The sequence below is a fragment of the Elephas maximus genome, chromosome 18 (genome assembly GCF_024166365.1).
Source record: "Elephas maximus indicus isolate mEleMax1 chromosome 18, mEleMax1 primary haplotype, whole genome shotgun sequence".
NCBI classification, from domain to species: domain Eukaryota; kingdom Metazoa; phylum Chordata; class Mammalia; order Proboscidea; family Elephantidae; genus Elephas; species Elephas maximus.
Window position 1 is genome coordinate 36,315,310 of NC_064836.1, and position 16,131 is coordinate 36,331,440.

The 16,131-nt window shown below is 41.0% G+C and overlaps 1 protein-coding gene across 6 annotated transcripts in view; it reads left to right on the top strand.

The window, feature by feature from the left end:
- Positions 1–1,241: 1,241 nt before the first annotated feature.
- Positions 1,242–16,131, top strand: part of MRPL39 (mitochondrial ribosomal protein L39) — a 73,793-nt gene continuing 58,903 nt past the window's right edge. For all 6 annotated transcript variants that reach the window (XM_049858544.1, XM_049858547.1, XM_049858546.1 and 3 more), the window contains exons 1-6: positions 1,242–1,352; positions 2,684–2,890; positions 6,023–6,162; positions 8,218–8,317; positions 10,277–10,344; positions 13,204–13,316. In XM_049858544.1, coding sequence (XP_049714501.1) covers positions 1,280–1,352; positions 2,684–2,890; positions 6,023–6,162; positions 8,218–8,317; positions 10,277–10,344; positions 13,204–13,316 — 701 coding nt within the window. In that variant the 5' untranslated portion in view covers positions 1,242–1,279. The remainder of the gene's footprint in view (positions 1,353–2,683; positions 2,891–6,022; positions 6,163–8,217; positions 8,318–10,276; positions 10,345–13,203; positions 13,317–16,131) is intronic.

Here is a 16,131-nt window from a genome sequence, read left to right on the forward strand (position 1 = left end):
CAGGTGGTGGATATGATTTCTAGGTGGGGTTAAATGGGGACAGTCTCTAAAATGCTGATGAAACAAAGAGCTTCTCAGGGAATCATGCATGCAAAATTAAATAGGAACCAAAACACACGCACACACGTGTACATACATACAGTTTGTGGTCTCAATTAGGATCTTACACGAAAGTGGTCAGGTAAAATGTAAGCTCAGCCACTTCCTTACATGTCTCGTTTTAAAGGTGAACACACTTAATCCTACCCTGCGGGGTTGTCATGAAGGTAAAACCTAGACCCAGGAGACAGTAATCAAGAGCGGTGTGGTGTCTTGTCATAGAATTGTTTTTAGCTGTTATTTCCACGTAGTGTGTTCCCATTGCGAGTCAAAGAGCAGAGGGGTAAAAGGCCGAGGGCCGCATTTGTCAACGTACACTCATTAAGTAAAGCCGCAGGGTTAAAACAGCTAAATAACTATAGTAACAAAATTCCATACTTTACCTATGAAACAGGAGCTTTGGTGGCGCAGTGGTTAAAGCGCTTGGCTGTGAATAGAGAGGTCTGTGGTTCGAACCCACCAGGCGCTCCACGGAAGAAAGATGCGTGTGCTTCCGTAGAGATGACAGCCTTAGAAACTCTATGGGGCAGTTCTACGCTGTCCCAGAGGGTCGCTGTGAGACCGAGTCCTCTCCATGGCAACGGTTTTTTTTTTTTTTTTTAACCTATGAAATGCTTATTTCAAATAGCAATAATGTCTTGGTACAAATGAATTAGACACTGTGTTGAAGTTTTTCGTAAGCCCGTTCATTCACTGAACAAGTATCTATTCAGTGCCTACTATGTGCCAGGCAGTGCTCTAGGCTCTTGGAAGATATCGGTGAACAAGAGCCAAAAATTCTGCCCTGGGATGCCTTTTTATTATGCTCTGCATGTATACATATGCTAGATATTTTGTAAAGAGCCCTATTATAGCGTTCCCCCCAAGGTTAACACGTCGAGTTTCGAGGTCCACTTTAATATGGCTAATTACATGGAAAATCGGGTGCAGAGCTTCTCCAGCCGACCTAAGAAGCCACCCCTGCACGCTGAGAGTTAATGAAGCCAGGAGCCAGCGCCTGCGCTGGGACACTAGACCTTGCCCGCTAATCCCCATGGCAGCGCCAACGCGCCCCCTGGTGGCAGCTCGCAGCCGGAGCACCGGGCCCGGAACAGAGCTGTCCCACGGAACCCGAGGAGCGCGCTCAGGGTTCCGGGGAAGAGCACGGCAAGGACGCGGGCGCGGCAGTGCCACCGCTGCGATGGAGGCAATGACCTTAGGGGTCCGGGGGCTGCGGCTGTGGCGGGTCGCCCGCGGCGGCGGGGCCGGCCGGAGTGAGTTTCAGCGGCCGTGGGGACGGGGAGCGAGGCCTCGAGGGTGCTGTCGGCCCCGGTTGGGCAGGAGGCGGGTCCTGGGCGCCGCGGGGCCCCGCGGGGCAGAGGCGCAGGGTCTGCAGGGCCGGGTCGGGGGCGCAGGGCTCGGGCGGGGCCGCGGGAGGAGCTTGGGGGGCCTGTGCGGGGAGCCCGGTCCCCAGGGAGCCCTAGTGTGTCCTGTTCCCGTAGGACCGCGCTGATTCCTCGTCAGGTCCCCTGAGCGGGGCTTTGGACAGCAAGCTCGGCGTTTGTCGCCCTAGATGTTGGCGTTCCGCTGTGGGAGCGCCAGGCTGCGGGAGCTTCCTTGTCTTCCTCAGGGCTCTTCCAGAGCGACAGCTTTGCTCACCTGCCCGGTGATCCTGGAAACCCCGGCGGCGCAGTGGTTAAGGTCTCGGCTGCTAACCTGAAGGTCGGCAGTTCGAATCCACCAGGCACTCCTTGGAAACCCTAGCGGCAGTTCTCCTCTGTCCTACAGGGTCATTAGGAGTCGGAATCGACTCCACGGCGAGGGGTTTGGTTTTTAATGGGTTTCCTAATGATTCTGGCCTAGTTTGGACTCTACTTCCTGGTGACTTTTTGCCCCTTATTATAAAGCGCAGGAAACCCTGGTGGAGGAGTGGTTAAGACTATGGCTGCTAACCAAGAAGGTTGGCAGTTCGAATCCACTAGGCGCTCCTTGGAAACTCTATGGGGCAGTTCTACTCTGTCTTATAGAGTCTCTATGAGTCGGAATTGACTCGGCGGCGGTGGTTTTTTTAATTGTAAAGCACAGATTATAAACCACAGAATTATAATTTTTTAATTATAAACCACAGAAGCAACGGGTAGGAGTAGAGATCCGAGGGTGAAGCGGGAAAGTTGAAGTAAAGGCATAGATCTGGGCCAACTGCTGTTTTCTTCTGTTGGCGTTTTGTCTCATTATTGTTAGAAAACGATTTAAGTTTACCTCAGAGCAGCTTTTTGGCAAACTCTTTTTAGAGTTCTCTGGCTTCTTATTCTTTCCTTTTTATATCCAGTAAGCAGTTGCTCTAACACATGGTGACCCCATGTGTGTTGGAATAGAACTGTGCTCTGTAGGGTTTTGCATGGCTGATTTTTTGCAAGTAGTTTGCCAGGCCTTTCTTCTGAGGTATCTGTGGGGTGGACTTGAACCTCCAACTTGTCTGTTAGCAGCCTAGCAGGTTAACTGTACCACCCAGGGATTCAGGAGTAGGGTGGAGTGGAAGTATCAACAGTGTATCATTCATTTTTTTTTTTTTCCAGTTTTCACATTCATTGTAATTTTTCCACAGAATTTATAGCAACATCGCCAGCATCTCAGCTGTCACCGACGGAATTGACAGAAATGAAGAATGAGCTCTTTAATAAAGAGAAAAGCAGGCAGTTATCATTAACACCTAGAACCGAGAAGATTGAAGTTAAGCATGTTGGGAAAACTGACCCTGGCACTGTCTTTGTGATGAATAAAAATGTTTCGACTCCTTACAGTTGTGCCATGCGTAAGTAATGGAATCAAGATAACCAATTTTGACCACTTTACATGATCAGTGCCCAAGCACTGGTACAGAGAGGACATGCTGTAATTGCTGCTTGAACTTCTCAGAAGTTCTCCTTTATTTGGCATCTTTGTTCATTGTCTCTTTAGCTCTTGGGGATGCTGTGGTCTTGCAAAGTTGGGACTCTTGGGCAGAGGTTGTCTCAAGACTTGCTTGAGTCTGGCTAGGTTAGGGAGTCATAATTTTTCTGACAGAAGGATGGCCGTAAATGCATTGTTACTGCTTTGCTTGCTCTTTCTCATGTCCTGGGAGCAGTTACCCTGCTGGTCTCTCATTAAGGGATTTTGGATAAAGAGACTCTGCCCTGGCGTCATAGCTTTTTTGTTGTTGTTGTTGTAGTGTTCCTCTCTAGCTCTTTATAGCCTACTTTGTATTTATTCTTTGCTTGCCACCTGCCTCTTTGTTTGTTGTAACATTTGTTGAAGTTCATCTCTGCATGTGGTGGGTATGTGAGGGGAAACGTGCACAGGGTGGTTGTGATTGGGGTGAGAATATTTGTTTCTGTTGATAGCTTAGGAGAAGTCACTACCCTGTGTGTAATTTAGTATGGGGATGAAGGAAGCAGGCCTGCTATAGATTACCTTTTAAAAAATACTGTACTGTGTTTTAGGTGAAAGTTTACATAGCAAATTAGGTTCCCATTTAACAACTTTTATACACATTGTTCCGTGACACTGGTTACAATTTTCCCAAAATGTCAGCGTTCTCATTATTTCCATTTTACTTGTTCTGTTTCCATTTATCTAGCTTCCCTGCTCCTCCTTGCCTTTACATCTTTGCTTTTGGGTAAATGGTGATCGTTTGATTTAGTATAGTAGATTGTTTAAGGGAGCACATTCCTCACAGGTGATATTACTTATTTTATAAGCCAACTTGTTATTTGGCTGAAAGGTGACCTCCGGCAGTGACTTCAGTTCCAAGTTTAAAAGGTATCGTGGGGCAGTAGTCTTGGGGGTTCCTCTAGCCTCTGTCAGTCCAGTAAGTCCAGTCTTTTTTTAGAAATTTGAGTTTTGTTTACATTTTTCCACCTTTCTATCAGGGACTTTCTATTATGTCCTCGGTCAGAATGGCTGGTAGTGGTAGCCGGGCACCATCTAGTTCTTACTGGTCTCAGGCTAGAAGTGGACTAGTTTCGTCTTTGAGTCTTTGGTTTCCTTTAGTCTCTTTTGTTTCAGATGAGTAGGGACCAATAGTTGTATCTCAGATCACCGCTCACAAGCTTTTAAGACACCAGACGCTACTTACCAAAGTAGGATGTAGAACATTATTTTTATGACGTGTTATGCCAGTTGACTGAGTTGTTCCACAAGACTGTGGTCCTAAGCCTTTTAACCCTGTAAACCAATCCCACAAGATGTTTGGATATATCTAGGAAGTCTCTGTAACTGTGCCCCCATGTGCTTTATTGTATATGTGAATATATGCAGTGCAGTCAAACATGCTTATACACATGTATATAGATACACCTATACATGCACACACATGTACTCACATGTGCCTTCCTATACACATACATGCATACATAAATACCTGTGTAACCCAGCTCATATTTTTTGGTTATTTTACTGTTGTTGCAAAAGTGCACCTATTATAGTATTTACCAAAGTTGTCCCTTATTTTTGCATATTTCTTAGTGTCATTTGTCTTGGTCAAGTTGTGCAGACTTCACCCGTATTGGTATTGCCTTTCCCATCACCAGAAACAATAAGTGTCTACTATCTAGAAAGTGATTCTCCCTCCCACCTGTGGTAACCAAAGAACGTTGCTTTCTGTGTTATACCTATTCTTGACTTTTTATAAAAGCGAGACCATGCAATATTTGTCCTTTTGTGATTGACTTACTTCACTCAGCAGATAGTCCTCTAGATTTATCCATGTTATGATATGTTTCACAGACTCATTCTTTATAAAGTTGTATAATATTTCATTGTATGTATGGTATATATTGCTTTTAAGCAGAATGTTTGTATAAGTAATTTTAACAGAACTGGTAACATTTAAATTTGGAAAGCCCCCAAAATAAAGCATGGCATAGATACACAAACACACAAACACAACTAGCTGCATTGTTCTAACTGGAAAACTCAGCAGTGTTTCCATTGAAGTCATTAACAGCTTCAGTTACAAGCTTAAGCTGGTCTACAGAGAGTACACTCAGCCTTCTTTTACTCCAGCACTTGAATTAGTACTCTGGTGATTGTTCCTTCGTGTGTTTTGTGAGCGTTTGTTGAACCTGTGCTGTGTGAGAGGCATTGGTGTTACAGAGGAGACTGACCCAAAGCCCAGGCCCTTATGGAGATTTGTCCACGTGACATGTAGAGATGAAGCGTCTGAGACTCGTCATTCACACCTTCAGTCATGCAGTAACCTTTTCTCCAGTGCCTACTATGTTCCAGGCCCAGTGCTAGGCTCTGGATATCCTGATAAGTGAACAAAAACAAACATGACTCCTGCTTTTATGGAAATTATATAGTGGCCGATAATTTAGACCCTGTAGTTTGACCACTTTTGTGACTAGCTGCATCCTCAAGAATGTCTGATTGGGATTTCATTCTTGGTCCCTAGAGCAGACCACAGCTGATTGGCTTACATGTGAATTCATATTAATAATTAAAAACTGGTAACTACAGTATTTAACTTGAAGTAAGAGATGGTTTGGGAGCAAAGCCTAAAACCCATGTAGAACAGATTTATTGTGGGTGCGTATTAATACATTTTCACTTCTAAATTGTATGCATGTATATCCAAATATATCTATGATGCTGCTCTCTGAGTATGTGTATTTATCTCTTAGAAAATCATTTTATTAAACATTGACAAATTCATGTACAACTCGGTTCAATGATTTTTATAAAGGGTTTGCGTAGTTTTGTTAATAATCAAGAATATCTTGGGTGTGTTGGATATTATTTTTTATTGGTTACTGATGTAACTCATAATGCATTTTTTGCCAGAAAGACAACTTGAAAAATCTTGCCTTTCCATTGTTTTAAATATTAACGTGTTACTTAAATGTGTAACATTTCACTGTGGGTTTTGTTACATTTGAATTATTAATCCATTGTAAACTTGTAGATCTAAGTGACTGGTACTGCAAGAAGTCCATCTTGGCTCTCGTGGACGGACAGCCTTGGGACATGTACAAGCCTTTGACCAAGTCCTGTGAAATTAAATTTCTTACTTTCAAAGATCGGGACCCAAGAGAAGTGAATAAGGTATTTCTGTCTCTCCATTCCCCCGCCCCAGCTTTATTATTCTCCATTTTTTTTTTAAAAGCTCTTTTTCTGTGGCATATGAAATGTTAAAATACGGCCACAGGTCCAATGTTGTGCCGTACTAGATAGTTAGGGTTTTGCTTATTACATCAGGCATTTCCCTAGTTCCCAGATACCTGTGTCATCCAGTTCTCTGTATTTTGGTGTGAGAAAGCTCTATGACATGGCTTTCCTATTCATGTCTTTGTTCACTCTACATTGATTGATCACCCTTTATGTTGTGGGTGGTTCCATTCCCATTGCTACTGCTTGCATTCAGCCTTTGACCATCTTCTCTGAATTATTTCAATAACTTTTTACCTTTCTCTGCCCCCCCGCCCCCCAATACTTAAAGCCTTTCTTCATAGTCCCATGTGATTTTTATTAAGCGACATGTTTGGATCATGCCACTTCTCCCTGAAGACCTTGCTGCCTTTAATGTTCATGTAACCTTCAGCCCTGTTTAACACAGCCCCAGTCTGCTCTTTCAGCTTTGCCCCCTACTGTATTTTTCCATTTTTTCTTCCTTCTGGATGCACTAGAGTACTGTGTCACTCAGGGTTTATGTAACTGCCTGACTTTTGTCGAAGTTATTCCCTTAATGCTGAGCGTTTTCTTTCCTCTGCAATTAAAACCCTGTTCATCTTTTACAGTTCAGTTAAAATGCCATCAGCTCTATGGAACTTTCTGTTTCTTCTTATCAGAATGAATCCTTCTTTAGAGTCTCACAACGCTTTGCTCGTGCCTCTGGGTATAATATTTGATTTTGCCTGTAACAAACTGTTGAATGCATTAGATTCTTGGCTCTGGGAAGAGAGGGACCCTGTCCCTTATTACACCTCATCCTTGATTTGCACATAAATCCAAAAACCAAACCCGTTGCCGTCAAGTTGATTCCAACTCGTAGTGACCTTATAGGACACGGTAGAACTGCCCCATAGGGTTTCCAAGGAGCGGCTGGTGGATTTGAACTGCCAACCTTTTGGTTAGCAGCTGAGCTCTTAACCACTGCACCACCAGGGTTGAGCATGTGTTGTGTATCAGGCATTGTTCTCGGTGATTTACAGGTAGTAACTCATTTAATCTCATAAAAACTCTACAAAGTAGGTGCTCTTATCTCCATTGTCTAAATAAGAAACTGAGACAAGGAAAGATTAAGCAGCTTGACCAGAGTTACCAGTTTAATAAGTGGTAGAGTCCCGATTTAAACCTAGCCTTTTTACTCTAGAGTTCAATGCCAAGGGCATTTAAAAACGTTCAAGTAGGATTGATGAAGAAGTACATTTTGCAATTTGCCTTCAAGCCTGAGTTTGTACCTATTTTTGGCACGTGTAATATGGTCCCATAGAATACATTCGGTAGCAGGGCTTGCCACACACAACCAAGTGACCTCCCTTTAGTAGAAAGTGCCTAGTTACAGTATTGCCACTAAAGAGAATCAGATGGGCAGGTATGATGCAGGTATCCTGTTTTTTGGCTGAGGTGTTTGCATGGATACCCATACCAGGCATGTGCTGTTAAAATGAAAGCCCACATGGGTTGCTTTGATATAAATATGAGTAACTTGAGTGCTGTCTCATGGATGTGATGTATAAGGAGTCATAAATTTTGAAAAGGTATTTTTTTGCTTCCTGTATATGATATAAATAGTTATACATTAGTGTATTTATATTGTTTTAGCATAAGCTTATTAACAAATTAACTATCATGGGTTTAAAAGAAAGTTACTAATGGATAGTAAAATTTTCTGTTGGTTGCTAACCATTATAGCGTCTGAGGCCTTGTAAGAAATGTGGCAGCAGCGTGAACTGGTACTTCATTTTTCTGTGGATTTTGCTTTGATGAATAAAAGTTGAGGTCATGTCACGGCGTGATGGTCACTATCAGTGCAGGCTGAGAATGGGCAGATATTGAGAAATATTTCCCGAGTCAAAGTTTATCTAAATTTTAATTATTGTGGAAACTTCAGCGAATGCTTAGTACGCATTATGTCTGTATGTTTTATTTTTCCCCTAGGCATATTGGCGTTCCTGTGCCATGCTGATGGGCTGTGTGGTAGAGCGCGCATTCAAAGATGAGTACGCGGTCAGTCTTGTCAGTGCTCCAGAAGTTCCTGGTAATGTACATAAATATATGTGTATATATGTGCCCTTCCTAATCCTTGAATATTTTGGTGCCTATTTCTGATGATGTATAGAGTTCATTTATGATTTTATCTAATATAAATTACTGTCACAAATAAAAAAAAAGTCACAAATACATTCCATTTATTATGGGTAACAAAATCCATCCCATTGTGAAGTAATGTGAAATAATAATTAACCCATTGCCATGAAGTCGATTCGGACTCATAGCAACCATATAAAAAAAACATATAGGACAGAGTAAAACTGCCCCGTAGCATTTCCAAGGAGCAGCTGGTGGATTCCAACTGCCGACCTTTTGGTTAGTAGCTGGACTGTTAACCACTGTGCCACAAGGACAATAACTGGTGAAGAGTGCTTCTCCTGAACATGAATTTAGTGGATTACCCTCCACAGTGTCTGTTTCTTACCACTTTAAGTGCTTGTTCCCAAACTGAGTATGTGAATGAGGAGGACCTGGGAGTACAAGGAGGCTTCTGGAAAGAGCTGGGCTTAGTTGGAGCCATTTTACCAGAAAGAGCTGTGGCTCTGGAAGGGGCACGTCTGGAATCAGGGAGGTGGAAGGGTACAGACTCTTCCATGTTCTGGTTGATAGTTCATATTGACATTGTTTGGCTAATGCAGATGCTGGCATTTTTGCTAAAGAAAATTTTTTTGTGTACGATATGCACTCAAGATGAACGACTTGATAGAAAACAAGCAATGGGCATGAATGGGCAAGTTCCAAATTGGAAATACTCAATTTCACTTGAATGACATTTTGAAACAGTAATAGGTTACCTTTGTTAGACTGAAAAAGAAAGTGTGATGATAGCCGTTATTGGCAAGTATGTGATGAAGAGTACTACTGTACATTATTGGGGGATGTTTGAAAATGGTGTAATTCTTTTTGGGTTACACTTTGTTCATATCCACCAACGTTTTAATGTGTGCATTCTCTTACACCTGAAGAATTTATTCTGTAGTTACACAAGAAGCTAAAGGTGTGTGAGCATGAATGTCCTTTGCAACATTGTAATAGCAAATACCTGGAAACTATATAAATGTGTATACGTAGGGTTTGAATAGATAAAATGTGAGATAGGTCATTTTCAGTGGACTGTTATTTGACTATTAAAAGAATGAAATACAGCCACTGATATGGTAGTTACTGTGTGCTGTTGAGTCAATTCTGACTCCTAGTGACCCTGTGTGTTTAAAATAATTTTAAGTAAAAACAGGATTTCACAGCAATATGTATAGTAGGATCGTATACATATATATATATATTTTTTTTTTTTTTTAAGAGGGTAGGAGTACATATACCAGAAATATTTGAAAGAAACTCAAGAAATGATTCATAGTGTTGATTTTCTGGGAGGGGGAATTTTTCAGGTACACTGTCTCTACTACGTGAGTCTTTTAGTATGAACATGTACACATTTTTATAAAAAGAACAAAACAAAGATGAGGTTATTTAGGAGGTATTAAATAAGAAATGCATCCAATGTTTTGTGAACATTGAGTCATTCATCATCTTATTAAATATTTTGTTCTTTTGGAATTGTTGTATCTAGTAACTATTTGAAATGTGTATTATGATGCTAGAGCCCCATTGGCGCAGTGGTTAAGTGATAGGGCTGCTAACCAAAAGGTCAGCTGTTTGAATCCACCAGCCGCTCCTTGGAAACCCTATGGGGCAGTTCTGTTCTTTCCTCTAGAGTTGCTATGGTTTGGAATGGACTCGACAACAACAGGTTTTTTGGTTTTTGTAGTGATGCTGTTCTTGGAGAAAACTGGAGTGTTTTACAAAATACCAGTGATTTGTGGTTAACAAAAAAAAATGGGGTAGAAAAAAGTGACGGAGGTTGGGCAAGCAGCTGGATAATGGAAGCAGTTTTATAACTGGTAGAGTAGGAAGAGATTGCTGAACCTTTCTGTTGTGTTTACAGTGATTGCCGGAGCCTTCTGTTATGATGTGGTTTTGGATAAAAGACTTGACGAGTGGAAGCCAACAAAAGTAAGCCCTTTAATTCTTTGGAGTATTAAATTAGAGTCTGTGCCTTTCCCTGGTTGATGTGGTGGGCCTGCAGCTGTACCTGCTTAGGTCCTCTGGGCACAGTTTGGATACCACTGCCTAAACCGTTTTAGCCTGTTGAGTACCGCATATTCTCCTTTTACCTGAGGGTTACATGTGGAGAACTGGGGGGGAGTTAAAGAATCAGACTATTGATAAAGCTGCCCCCTCAAATAGCAACAAATAGCAAGAGTTTTCTTTGTGAGTGTCCTGCCTTTGTAATAAAGGGTGGTCCTGTTGTTTCAGGACTTGGGGAGCAATACCAGTTACCACTTGCTGTCCCACTGATTCTGACTCATGGTGACCATATATGTGTCAGGATTGAGCTGTGCTCCATAGGGTTTTGAATGGCTGGTACTTTTGGAAGTAGATCAGCAGGCGTTTCCTCTTGTGGACTCAGACTTCTGGCCTTTCGGTTAGCAGCCCAGCATGTTACCCATAGGGTCTTGCTAACAAGCATGACTCGTGCCAGAATTTAGTAGATAGGAGTACTGATGGCTGCCAGAAGGCAACCGTAGATACTTAGTTATGATTGGGGGTACTGTCACTTGCCTCGTAGTTAAGCAGAAGTGTATGCCCTAAGGGTAGGAAATCTGGCCATCAGAAGAGAGGAGGCAGTATAGTCGTTCCATTTTATCAATCCCATGGTGCACATTTCCCCCCACATTTCAGTTATCTCTGAGAACAGTATATCTTACAGTAAACGGCGTCTTAAACAGAATCGGTAGTGTTTGTTTCTTAGTCGTAAATTTTATATTCAGTGAAAGAACTGTAGTTCTTAAAAAAATCAAAGGCTTTGGAATTAGGAGAAATCCAGGGTTAGATTCTTGCTTTGGAAGTTATTATTTGTGTAACTGAGAGAGAGAGAGAGGAAGGAAAAAGGAAGGAAGAGAGAAAGGGAGGGGCAAGAGAGAGGCCGGGAAAAGATTGGTTCTCTTTCTTCGTGATCTCTGGGTTCTTGTCAGATTCCGTTTCTTCCTTTTCAGGTGTGTCCCCAAATTTAAGAATAAGTTCTCACTTTATTGGGAGAATTAAATAAAGACTGGTTAACCAAGATTCAGCTCTTATTATCCATGACATTTACTGCCTCTTTTTTCTTTTTATTTTTTTAAGTTTTTTCTAAGAAATGTCCTAGCTAACTGCAGACTCCATGGGGTGGGTAGATGGCTTAGAGAAAGTAGGAGAGAGTTACATTGAAGTAGCAGATACACTAAACCATGAATGTGGATTTGGTATATGATAAAACACACCTTTAAAGAATAGAAAAGAATTATTTCATTCAAAAAATTCTAATAGGAAATTCATGGAAATGATTTTATTATAAAAATTTTTGTATAGAAATTATTTGCGTAATAGTGGTTGATCTTTGTGAAGATTTATAGTACAAAGCCTCAAATTTTTCAATTTTGGTAAAAATATAGACAATAAAACATACATCCATACAAGAGTTTTTGCTTGTATAGCTCAGTGACAATGGTTACATACTTCACGTTGCGTCACCATTCTCATTGTCTCTCCCCATGTTGTTTCACCACCATTAACTCAGACTCTCTGTCCCTTGAAGCTCTCACCTGTGCTTTAGAGTTACTTTTGGCAATTTGAAGGAGCCCTGGTAGCACAATGGTTAAGGACTCAGCTGCTAACTGAAACGTCAGTGGTTCAAAACGACCAATCATTCCAGGGGAGGAAGAGGTGGCAGTCTGCTTCCCTAAAGATTTATAGCCTCGGAAACCCTGTTAGGCAGTTCTACTGTGTACTGTAGGGTGGCTGTGAGTTTGAATTTGACTCGACGGCAATGAGTTTGGTTTTTGGCTTGGTTTGTTGATTTGATTTTAACAAAGACATTTCTTTAAAAGAGCACAATGTCGAAGGGAGACATTATTAATTGAGCTAAACCATTGTTTAGCTCAAAGGTGACTTCATGGGATAGTTCAAGGTTTAAAAACTGTTTCCAGGCAATACATTCGGGGGTTCTTCCAGTTTCAATATGTCTAGTAAGTCTGGATTTCATAAGAATTTGAAGTTCTGTTACTTATTTTTCCTCGTTTTGATCAAGACCCATCTATTGGGTCCTTGATTAAAATGTTCAGCAGTTATAGCTGGGGCACCATCTAGTTCTTCTGGACTCACGGCAGAGGAAGTAGTAGTTCATGGAAGCAGTTAGACCTGCAGTCCATTTCCTTCTCTGATTCTCAGGTCTCCTTCTTCCTCTGTTACTCCAGGCTTCATCATTTTTTTTTATTAAAAATCTCATAAACATTATTAGTGTGTAATATTAAATCATTTTAAATGTGTAAAATTAATATTTTCATTAAACAGAAATATAGAGAGGTGAATGTATGGTATTTTTTGAATAGGGCCGATGGTGACATTTTCATATTCTAGTAAGAACTTTCTGAATCATGTAAACGATAATTTTTTTCCCACTTATTTTAAAAACTTATTTTTACTCATAGTATAAACAATTTTTTTGTGTGTCTTGCTTATTAACATTTCTTCTTGTTGCACCACAGTTTTAATAAATATAATACTGTATAGTTTGGATAAAATGCTTATGAAAAATTCTTATAGGATTATTTTGGGGGATGATTATTAGGGGAGGCTGATAGCATAATTACAAGTTTTATAATTTGTAGAATCAGGAGATATTGCTAACCCTGTATTTTATGGCCCAGATATTCAGTTGTTGCAAATTGATAACTTTTTCCCCTAACAGATTTTAGTTTTTTTTTTATCTTGTCTAATTTATGGAGAAATACTTTTAAGTAATGTGTTATTCCGGCTAATGCTTTCATTTTTAAGGAGAACCTGCATTCCTTCACAAAAGATGCACATACTTTAGTTTATAAAGATCTTCTATTTGAAACTTTGGAAGTCGAAGCAAAAGTGGCATTAGAAATATTTCAGCATAACAAGTAAGTGTTCGTTTCCTTAGAAGCAATATTAAGCCTCCCCAAATTATAGATAATAAAAGAAATTTAGCTCTTAACAGTCTTATATTCAATGAACATATGACACCTTTTTATTTTCAGATCCAGGATCTCCTTTCCTCCTCCAGCCTGTTGAGTTTTGTCCATCTCATTTTGCTTATTTCACTGAGGAAACACTGACATTAGATAATTTTCTCACTTTGTTTTACTTCTCTGTTTGTTGGGCCAAATATATCCACAAAGCAGCATCATCCCCCTATTCTTCCCTTTGTGAAGTGATAACATAAGTTAAGAACCTTACTCTGTGTGCTTTGCAGCCTTTCCCCCCATCCTTCCACTCTTCGAATGAAAAGGGTAAGACTGAAAACACAAGCAGTTTGGAAGTTGATGTTGTATGTTCACACGGCGAGGTCTTAAGTCTTCTGCATGTAAATTACCCATTTGATGGATTACCTTTGTCAGCATTTTAAATCCTGCTTAGCTTCCCAATTCTCTTTGCCACTCAGGAAGCTTCATCTTCTACTAGTCCTGTGCTCTAGGAAATTTTAATTATTAATCTAACTGAAAATTAGAGCTGATTAGAAAGGGAAACATGTGCTTCGAAAACAGAACTTTTGCCAACTATGCACTCAAAAGTTGTGGAAGGTTATGGATTAGGGTTTCTCTGGGTACTTAAAAGTTGAATCCACATTCTCATATGGGTAGTTTATTATACATATATTCTCAGGTTAGTCCACAAAGACCCCTTGATACTTACTCTATCTTGTCATTTCTCAAACTGATATCTCTCAGAATACTCTTCCATAAGACAGTATTTGATATGCTGCCAAAGGTGTACTATGTTCAACTAAGTCTGGAGAAAACTGGCATAAACGAATTTAATCAGTTTTTAATGTACTCATATCACTGTAAAGTCTCCCAAAGTGGACATTAAAAAAAAAAAAAAAAACCAAACCAAACCCATTGCCATCAAGCCGATTCCAACTCAGAGCATCCCTATAGGGCAGAGTAGAACTGCCCCATAGGGTTCCAAGGAGTGGCTGGTGGATTGGAACTGCCAGCCTTTTGGTTAGCAGCTGAGTTCTTAACCATTGCTTCACCAGGGCTCCAAAGGGGATATAGAAAGTAGTGTTTTCCAATTGCATGTGTCTGTGGAACCCTGTTTCTTGAGTAATGAAAAAACATTTTCTTTATATTGATCACATGTTGAAATGATAACGTTTAGGATATGCTATGAAGGGCCATGGAAACCCTGGTAGCGTAGTGGTTAAGTGCTACAGCTGCTAACCCAAGGGTCGGCAGTTCAAATCCACCAGGCGCTCCTTGGAAACTCTATGGGGGCAGTTCTACTCTGTCCTATAGGGTCACTATGAGTCAGAATCGACTCGACGGCACTGGGTTTGGTTTGGTTTTTTTGTTATGAAGGGCCATAAGGTTTTCACTGGCTAATGTTTTTTTAATGCTTTGCAGAAGTAGACTGCTGGGTCCTTCTTAATTGTGCTCATGAGGAACCTTTACGTAGATCAAGAGGCAGTTGTTCAGACAGAATAAGGGGATACTGATCTGTTTAAAGTCAGGAAAGATGTATGTCAGGGTTGTATTCTTTCACCATACCTATTCAGTCTGTATGCTGAGCAAATAATACAAGAAGCTGGACTATATGAAGAGGAATGGGGCATCAGGATTGGAGGAAGACTCATTAACAACCTGCGTTATGCAGATGACACAGCCTTGCTTGCTGGAGGTGAAGAGGACTTGAAGCACTTACTAATGAAGATCAAAGACCACAGCCTTCAGTATGGATTGCACCTCAAAATAAAGAAAACAAAAATCCTCACTATTGGACCAATGAGCAGCATCATGATAAACAGAGAAAAGATTGAAGTTGTCAAGGATTTCATTTAACTTGGATCCACAATAACAGCCACAATCAAAAGACACATTGCATTGGGTAAGTCTGCTGCAAAAGACCTCCTTAAAGTGTTGAAGAACAAAGATGTCACCTTGAAGACTAAGGTGCGCCTGACCCAAGCCATGGTATTTCCAGTCGCATCATACGCACATGAAAGCTGGACAATGAATAAGGAAGACAGAAGAAGAATTGACACCTTTGAATTGTGGCGTTGGTGAAGAATATTGAATATACTATGGACTGCCAAAAGAGTGAACAAATATGTTTTAGAAGAAGTACAACCAGAATGCTCCTTAGAAGCAAGGATGGCGAGACTGCGTCATACGTACTTTGGACATGTTGTCAGGAGGAATCAGTCCCTGGAGAAGGACATCATGCTTGGTAAAGTACAGGGTCGGCAGAAAAGAGGAAGAGCCTCAACGAGGTGGATTGACACAGTGGCTGCAACAGTGAACCCAAGCATAACAACGATTGTAAGGATGGCTCAGGACCAGGCAGTGTTTCATTCTGTTGTGCATAGGGTCGCTATGAGTCAGAACCGACTCGATGGCACCTAACAGCAACAACAGCATAAGGGCCATACTCTGCATGAACTCAATTTGGGAATTTGAGGATTTAGGTACCTATGGAACATCTTAGTGATTAGAAGGATCTTGGTTACACAGTTTGGGGCTCAGAAGGCATGTGGATTAGAGGCGGGGATGTGGGGGATATAGATGCTTAAGTGGTAACTAAAGTGCAAATCAAGTTGCTAGCCTCTGGAGAATGCTAAAGTGAAAGGAGGACCTAGAACAGCTCCCTCAGAGACACCACATTTAAGGAAGGAGGAGACAGAAGATTGGCAGAGAGGAAGATACATAGGAGACAGCATAATGGAAGCCTCTGAAA